At 44.6% G+C, this 9106-nt stretch overlaps 1 protein-coding gene across 6 annotated transcripts in view; it reads right to left on the bottom strand.

The window, feature by feature from the left end:
• Positions 1-7986, bottom strand: part of INTS6 (integrator complex subunit 6) — a 110928-nt gene extending 102942 nt beyond the window's left edge. For 4 of the 6 annotated variants that reach the window (XR_003682505.2, XR_008618943.1, XM_028497279.2 and 1 more), the window contains exons 1-3: positions 7372-7986; positions 6918-6995; positions 5959-6108 (exon numbers count right to left, since the gene is read on the bottom strand). Coding sequence is in view for 4 of the 6 variants with exons in the window: in XM_028497279.2 (XP_028353080.1) it covers positions 5959-6108; positions 6918-6995; positions 7372-7482 (339 nt within the window). In the remaining 2 variants the exon portion in view is untranslated. Of the gene's footprint in view, positions 1-5958; positions 6109-6627; positions 6760-6917; positions 6996-7371 lie in introns of those variants that run through there. The other 2 variants (XM_028497280.2, XM_055089315.1) reach the window with 2 other exon arrangements.
• Between the last annotated feature and the right edge of the window lie 1120 nt (positions 7987-9106).

The raw sequence follows: 9106 nt of genomic DNA, 5'->3' as shown, positions 1-9106 counted from the left end.
TCCGGAGCCTGTGCTCCACAACGGGAGAGGCCACAACAGTGAGAGGCCCGTGTACCGCAAAAAAAAAAAAAAAAAAAAAAAAAATCCCTTGATCTACCTAATAGATGTGCTCCTCAAAAGTTCCTTGCATATCAAACTTGTGTAAATCTCATCTTAAACGCACTAGGGGGAGCTCCCTATTTGAAAGAATCCTAAAACATGTGCTTTTGCCTTCTAAGGGTTCCTTTTCTAACTTGTATTCCTATGAAAAAATGACTTTCTGACTTATCTGCTAATTGATATTCATCCAGTTTTCATTAAACATTGTTTTTTTAAAAAATACCACCCTTGTACTTTATCCCATGCTTATCAACTGCCATTAAGACAACTTTGATCAAGTTATATTTACCTTTCACACTCCTTCCCCAGGAAGCAATATAAAGCCCCCCCTGCGAAAAATATATACATACTTAATATGCTACTAACAGATTTCAAAGCATGTAATAAAAATCAGCTTTAAATATCACTAGATTTTTATAACTAATTTCAAATTCAAAGGTGAAAAATAAGAGAAAACCAGAGGTGAATAATCTATGGAGGGGAGAAAAAGTATGCTTTGTGTCTACTGAGCACTTCATAATTTTTAAATTACATTTTAATACACCCTTCCATTTCAGACTCTCATCGATTCTCTAAGGGTATAAATGGCTTCATTACTGGCAATTTGGGAAACGAAGAAGCAGAGGCACAGGGCAGTAAAGTGACTGCCCAATGTGTCATAGTAATTCAATGTCAAGGTCAGAATTGGAATCCAATTTTCACATTCCTAGCCATTGCTCTTCTTTTACACAATTAAAGATGGAGAAAAAACATTTAAGCAAGTTTGACTATACAGTCCCCTATCCATCAGTAATTACTGAAAATAATTTCAGGAGGCTTAAGTTCAGGCGCTCGCCAAGACCTTTCAAAGGGAAAAGGACAGTCTCTTCAACAAATGGTGTTGGTAATACTGGATGTCCACATGCAAAAGAATGAAGCTTACTTCATTCTACACCATATACCAAAATTAACTCAAAATGGATTAAAGATGTAAATGTAAGACATAAAACTAAAACTCCTGAAAGAAAATATAGGGGGAAAGCGTCAATACACAGGATTTGGCAATGATTTCTTGGATATAACACTAAAAGCAAAGGCAGCAAAATAAAAAATAGATATATTGGAATACATTAAAAATTAAAACTTCTGTAAAAAGGACAATCAACAGAGTGAAAAGGCAGCCCATGGAATGGGAGAAAAATCTGCAAATTGCACATCTGATAAGGGGTTAATATCCAGAATATTTAAAGAACTCCTACCAACAATGGAAAAAAATAACAATTAAAAAATAAGCAAAGGTCTTGAACAGACATTTCTCCAAAGCCAGTATACAAAAGTCCACTCAGCATATGAAGAGATGTACAATATAAATAATAACTAGGTAAATGCAAATAAACCAATGAGATATCACTTCAAATCCATTAGGATGGCTAATATTAGAAAAAAGGAAAATAGTGTTATCAAGGATGTGGAGAAATTGAAATTCTTGTGCATTATTGGTGGGAATATAAAATAGTGCAAACTTTATGGAGAACAATATGGCATTTCCTTACATTTTTTAAAATAGAATTACCATACAATCTAGCAATTCCACTTCAGGGTATATATCCAGAAGAACTGAAAGCAGGATCTCTAGAGACATTTACCCCATGTTCATAGCAGCATTATTCACAACAGCCAAGAGGTGGAAGCAACCAAAGTGTCCATCAACAGATTAATGGGTAGGCAAAATGTGGTATATACAAAAAAAATTTTTAAATGTGGTATACACATACAATGGAATATTATTTAGCCATAAAAAGAAATGAAATCCCAACACATGCTACATGTATGAACCTTGAGGACATTATGCTAAGTAAAATAAGCCAGTCACAAAAAGACAAATACTGTATGATTCCACTTATAGGTGGCATCTCTAGAGTAGTCAAATTCATAGAAACAGAAAGTAAAATGGTGCCGTTCTTTGATTGCCAGGGGCTGAGGTTAGGGGGAAATGAGGAGTTATTGTTTTGAAAGGACTTTCAGTTTTGAAAGACGAAAATGTTCTGGAAATTGGTTGCACAATAATGTGAATATACTTAACACTACTGAACTGTAGATTTAAAAATGGTTAGGATGGTAAATTTGATGTTACGTTTTTTACCACAATTTAAAAATTAGAAAAAAAAAGTTCAGAGACTTAAAAAATGTCTCCAGTTCATATTCAGCACAGAATGTTCCAGTATAATAATCTACTTTCTTTTGAAAAGATATCTATAGGTCAATAAATACCAAACTATTGTTTACATATTTCTTGATAGCCTAAAGGAAACCAAAAACCCAAATGGGAATCAAGTTTTCATTACTTCACCTACCGACATTAAAAGAGAAGCCTTTATTATGTACTACCTGAGAACTAAATGGGTACTGCTGCTTCGGTAAAGGGAAAAAAGCAGCATTATTAGAAATCTACCTGAATTATCTGCTAAATTCACAAATAGCTCTTTATGCTGAAGAATAAAACTGGCTAACATTCTCCCTAAGATTCATTCAATTTGATGATGTCTAAAAGCCACCATTTTTCAATGAGGTAAACACTTGGAATAGAAAACCCTCAAAAAATTAAACACATATTATACTTCCTTTTATGGTATTACTCAAGGATTGTCTTCACCAAAGGCATACAGTAGTAGGTCAGGTACCATTCTAAGTCCTAGAACAACTGAATCAGTACTAGTATATTCAGTAGTAGGAGTGTGGAATCAGTCCAGTGACAAAAATGATGAACTGCAGGCCACAGGAGTATTTAGCAGCTAAACCTAACTGGAACCTAACTTAAAAAATAATAATAAACAATGTTGAAAACATTGACAGAAAATAGAACAATTTGGAAAAGTATGAAAAATAAACCGATCTACATAGGAAACTTTAATCAGACCTCTATGTCCAAACTTTAGATATTAAGGCAGGTTCAAATTTTCAGTGGCTCTCAAAAGATCAGCATTATTTGAAACTCTGGTGAATACATGTGAAAAAAAAAAAAATCTATCAAATTTAGCTGCAAGGATAAGCAATTTAATAAGTTACTATAATTTATAAAGAAAAGATTGACTACACATTGTTCCATGATTGTAGAAGTATCAGCAAATGGTACCGATTATCAAAATTAAATATTTACAAGGACTTCTATATGCAAGGAACTTGTTAGTGAGATATCCAAAGTGCTTGAGAAAACATTCACCAAGAATCATTTTTTTTCTCAGCTACTTTAACCTTACTGATGCCCTGCAAGTTCTTAGTATCCTAGCTAATATCTCAAAGATGTTTTATTTGTAGGTATGCCAACTAAACTTATGCAATATATAGATATTAAAAATACTTTTGGAATTGATTATGGAAACTACATACGTGCATGTATGTGGGTGGTGGGAACACGTGTGGAAATATCTATATAAATATACAGATACACATATATATAAACCCCATTTAAGTGTTTAAGAAAAATTATTCAGAAACTTATATAAAGGTTTTTAGATGTTCTATAAAATCAATATGCCCTTTCATCTAGCTCACCTTTTCTCATTTCCTTCAACTACTGAGATTATATACAAGCATTTAGTACTGTGGGCTCCGAAGATCCTAATACAGAGCATGAAAGGGGAAGTATTTACAAGAAACACTGAGGTTACAGAATACTGGTACTCCACAAAAAATAGGCAGATAACCTTATGAAGAAAATATGTGAACTATATTCAATATTAAATATTTGAGACATCCAAAATTCTTGATAATTTATCCTTTTTTTGAATACAAAATGTATATTTAAATCAGCAAGAAAAAATCTTATGATGAAAAATGTCTTCTGGGAAGATGTTTCCTTCTAATTAATCATGAGAATCATAATCATTAGACTCAATCATTGTCATTTTCATTTAGAAAATTGTGGCTTCCTTGGTTACTTTCATGCTAGTATCATTTTCATGTGCCAATTCAGGATATTACTCCTTGTGCATCCTTGCTTATTCATCAAAATAAGTGAAAGGCATAATCTCTCCCCCTTGTTGAATTGATAAATCTTAACATACAAAAACATCCTATCTCCGGGCTCTTCTCTTGGGTCAAAGTGGTAAGAGCACAGCAGGACCACCTTCAACCTCAAACTTTTTGTGAGCTTTATAGACAAGAACTTAAGCATCCTCTGGTGGAAGATGGCAACTGGGAAAAGGAAAATGCGGGTTTAAATTACAAATGTTCTCAGCCTCTCCACGACAATCAGTTTTTTCTAAGGAAACACCTAAGAAATATTTTTAATAGGAGGTAAAAGGTAAACATGTCTAAATGCCTTTCCCACTTATGAAATGTGATGCAGAAGAACAGGAAATTAGTAGTTCTGCTATACACTTGACAACCTGACAACCAAATAGTAACAGTTAGTATATCCAATAAGGAAATAAGGAGAACTGAATAATGGCAAGTTTCATATCTGTCTTTGAACTCAGTTTAGATCAAAACCTTAAGCAATAAGACTGCACAGAGCTACAGATAACAAAGTTAAATGAAAGGGAAATAAATCCATTATTTTAAAGAAACAAACTGAAAAGTTCATGGCAAATCTGCCCAACTTACTAAAAGCTGAAAAATAAAGCAGCACGAAAGGGGAAACAGAAAAAGATTAACGTGTGAGAAAATATATGAAGGGCAATTCCATAATTCCGTAAAGATAGAAACAAAGTGACTCCAAGTTGCAACATATACTTTAAATGCAACAGGACTACATTCAACCATTTCCAAAGCCAAAGACGTTCAGGCACTGAATAGTTACCCTTAAAAAGTAAAGCATAAACATTTCTAAAACAAGGGAACAATTCTGCTTCTCTCTATATAAAAGAAACCAAAAGCTGTAGCTGTGGGAAGAATTTCCCTGAAATTTGTGAAACTCCTGAAAACCGTGGCTCATGGAACTTGGGAACAAGAACAAAATATGTGCCTAAAAGTATCACCGCGGTAATAGTGCTTTGAACAACACAGGAACTGAACTCCTTGGATTTAATATTCCTTTGTTATGTGTAACATTACACATTCTTCAGTATCTTTCACTTCCCAGGCCAGTTATCTCAAAAAGTGTTATTATGGACCACCTTGCGTTATCCCATAGTGAACCATCATGTGATTTAATGGTCTTGTCTCATCTTCAAAGAGCTAACAGCAAGTGCAACAGAGGAACTGGGAAAGTTAAGGGAGAAAGGAAGGGTTCTTTCATATTTTCAAACAGCCTCTTTTCCAAGGGTTTGGAGTTTTAAAACAAAACTCTGGACCCGCCATTTAATTCAAGAAAGGTTTCAGAATTCTTCCTGCATAGTGCCTTATTGGACACACCTCAAAAGCTGAGAAATCTTAATGTACTCAGCTAGTTAGTGCACTAAAATGAAAACCTTCTTACCTTTCAGAGCTACACAATATGGTTAAATTAAACCCTGATACAACAAATTGAATAATTTTCTCTAACATTTTAAGACCACTAATCAACTAGTGTCTGTCAGTCATTGCAAGAGAGGCACAATTGCCTGTGGACAGACTACCAGAGAAACCGAGCGGTGAGGCAGGATGTTTTCCCGTTTATTTCCTGAGTGAACTTTAAGGGATTAAAACTAAATTTATGTCAACTTCATAGCAAAGAATGATTCGAATTCTGAACACAAATACATTTTAAGAAAAGAAAAAAAAATGAGGGCTATAAAACCATATACAGTGTGGTCAGAGTTTCACTTTTGTATTATGTGCATACTGGATTTTAATCTGAAATGTTTTACACTTGTATTTCACGTTATATAGTTTCGGGACCGGACTGTTTTTCCACAAAAAGAAAAATCAACTGTTTTTCCACCTTAAGAGTCAACCTACCTGCCCATAGTTGTCTATGCCAGTTACTAATCTATTTAAATTTAATAAATCAAAAGCTGTCCTTAGGGATTGGCCAAGAGTCGTAAGTCCTTCAGCCTGAAGGTTTTTCAGTTCATTCATAAACGTTGCATGGTTTTCTTTCCATCCGGCCTGAAAAGAAAAACGTAAGAATTTTTTTTCATCTTTCAAAGCCATGTGCACACGGACGGCCGTTACAATCTGCCGTTCACCAAGGAGCTGCTTCACTTTGCTGCACGGTTTTCGGTAACGTGTCAATACCGCATCACTGCTCAGGAAACTCTCTTCCAAAGGGGGCCAAGAATAAACCTGCTGGCTCTACAGCTTTCAGCAGCTACCAGCCTTCGTACTTTATAACTTCCCCGGGAAGCGTACTCCCCAGCCTCATACCCAGAATTCGGGGATGCAAAGACACTGGTGGAAAGCAGAAGTAAGCGGGACTTGTGAAGTTCACCTAGCGCGCTGTCCCACCGGCCCGCGGCCCTCTCGGGGAGACCCCGCAGCCCCAGCCCCGCGGCCCGCCCCCCACCCCCGGCCCCGGCCTCGGGCCGGTTCCCCTTTAATGCAGACCCAGGCTCGGCACTGCCGGGCCCGGCTGTCACTCGGGCTAACTTGAATAAATATCCCCCACAGTTCATTGCTGCCGCTCACGCCGCGGAGGGGAAATGTCGGCCATGTTGATCGCAGCGCCGCCGCCGCCGCCGCCGCCGCCGCCGCCGGGCCGGGCTGGGGAGGGGACGGCGGTGGCCCGGCGACTCCGCGCCGCGCCAGGACGCTCCGTAGCGGGGGAGGGGGTGGGAGCCCGCAGGGGAAAAGACCTCAGCGCCTGGAGCACAGCGGGTGGGGGAGGGGAGCATAATGAAGGGTGAATGGGGGGGCGGGGAGGGTGAGAGAGGAAGGAACAGGGAAGGGAAGGGAAGGGGGGGGGCGGGGGCTGTTACCTTGATAGCATAGGGCGGCTCTTCGAAAGTGACCAGCATATACCTGTCTCCTCTGCTGGCGGGGTCCCGGGCACGGAGCTGCGGGAGAGCGGGTGGGGGACGGGAGGAGGAACAGGGCGGGCGAGAGGGAAGCACAGAGGCGAGGTTACCAGGCGGAGAAGGGGCGCCCAGCGGCCCCGCCGCCCCCCACAGTACCGCACACGCCGCAGCCGCCCCCCACACACAGATCGGCCCCCGCACACCGCCCAGGGCCGAAGCCCCGGCCCGGGCCGAGCCCGGCTTGCGGCGCCCGCCCGCCCGCCCGCGCGGTGGGGGAGGGGGTCCCCGAGCCCGGCAGCTCCCGCAGTCAGGTCCCCGACACCTCCGCCTCGCCGCCCCCGGCCGCCCTCCCCCACCCCCTGCCGCCCGCGGGCCGCCGGACCGGGGTCGCCGCCCGGGCTCGGTCAGTCGGTACCTTCATGAAGGTCTCTACCGCGCCTTTGGCCGTGTCCAGGTAGGTGGTGCCCAGATGGCTGCGCTGGTTCATAGAGGCAGACGTGTCTATCAGGAACAGTAAGATGGGCATAGTGCTGGCCGGGGACACCGGGGCCCGAGGTGGTGGAGAAAGAGGAGATGGTAGAGGTGGAGGCGCCGGTGGCGGCGGCGGCTACCGCCGCTACGCGGGGCGGGGAAGCGCGGCCCCCGGGAGGAAAACACGGTCTGGGTCTTTCCTCCGGCTGCGGGGAGTTTCTCCCCCGATAGTTGAGAGGAAACTCCCCAGACCCAGTCCTCCCAGTCGTACCCCCGCCTCCGCCTCCTCCTGCCTGCCTGCCCGCTGGGGCGGGCGCCCGGCCGTCTGTCTGTCGGTCCGTCCCCCCCGCCTCGGGGGTCCCGTCCCCGCTCCCGGCCCCTGTGTGTGTCCCAGCGGGAGACGGGCCTGGCTCCCAACCCCACCCCCGGTGCAGGGAGTGGGGACCTGGGAGCTGGCGAAGAAGGGAGTGGGCTGAGGGGAGATTGGCCCTGGGGCTGTTGGGAGAAGTTTCAGGGACTCCCTCCGCACCCCGGCGGTGTCACCACTTTCTCAGCCCCTCTCGCTACTGAAGCGCTTTTCTCTCTCACACTCCGGTTTTAACTCGGGCAGGGGCTGCAGAGGCTCCGCCCCTGACACGTCCTCTAGCCACGTGATGCACCGCCCCGCTCATCTAATGGCTGGTCCCTGGCCTCTTATTAGCATATTCAAACAGCTCAGGGGAGGGGGAAGCTTGGAGGCTGGCTCCGGGAACAGTTATGGAGCACGCGCGGAGGCGGAGCGTCGGGTGCGCGCGAGAGCGAGCGCGAGGGGAGAGCAGGCGGGCCGGCAGACGCGGAGGCGGGCTCTGGGAAGGGGCGGGGACAGCCCGCGGAAGGACGGCGGTATGGGGGCGGGGGCCGCGTCGGCGCGCCCAGGGTGGCCGCGGCCGTGAGTCTGCGCGTGAGGCACGTCGGCCCCTCCTTGGCTGTTGGAGGTGATAGGGGTCGGAGGAAGGGAAATGGAGGCTGGCCTCAGATCCTGTTTTGAGGTCGCTGTAGCGAACCCCTTCCCCAATGGGCGAGTGAGGAGGGGATGAGTAGAGTGATCCAACGCCCGGTTAGGAGTCAGGGCAGGCCGGCGGTCATCCTCCGGAGGAGGGCTCGGGGCCTGCGGTCATCGGAGGAGGTTCCTTGGGCCTCGGAGGGCCGGCCCCAGCGCGGGCGGGCCCGGGGCGGGGGAAGGGAAGTGAGAGGTTGTTTATGACCAGGGACTAATCTCCGCGAGTCACTCCGCTCCCGTAGGGGAGTGGGGACGAGGGGCGAGCCCCGCCCGCAGCCTCGCTCGGCCTTGGGCAGTGACCGAGGGTGAGGGCTGGACCTAGCCAGGGGCCCTCGTTGGAGGACCTACCAGAAAGGGAACAATCCCTTTTTTTCCGAACTCAGCCCTAAAAGGGCAGCGGGGGAAGACTCAAATATCGATAAACAGTTTATTGCCCTTTTTATACTCGGGGAAAAATAACCCGTCCTACCCAAAGAAATAACCTCTCACAAGCCATGTTTACTTAGGGCCACAGAGTATCAATCTCAGAGCTAAAAGGGGCCTTAGAAAAGCAGCGTCCATTAGTCTTGTTTTTAGATGAACAAACTGACTTGGCTTGCCCAGGTGACACATAGCATGGGTTCTCCATAACCCTGCCAGT

The sequence above is a fragment of the Physeter macrocephalus genome, chromosome 13 (genome assembly GCF_002837175.3).
Source record: "Physeter macrocephalus isolate SW-GA chromosome 13, ASM283717v5, whole genome shotgun sequence".
Lineage (NCBI taxonomy): Eukaryota > Metazoa > Chordata > Mammalia > Artiodactyla > Physeteridae > Physeter > Physeter macrocephalus.
The sequence above is the reverse complement of the archived record's forward strand: the minus strand, read 5'-3'. Positions and strand labels throughout refer to the sequence as shown.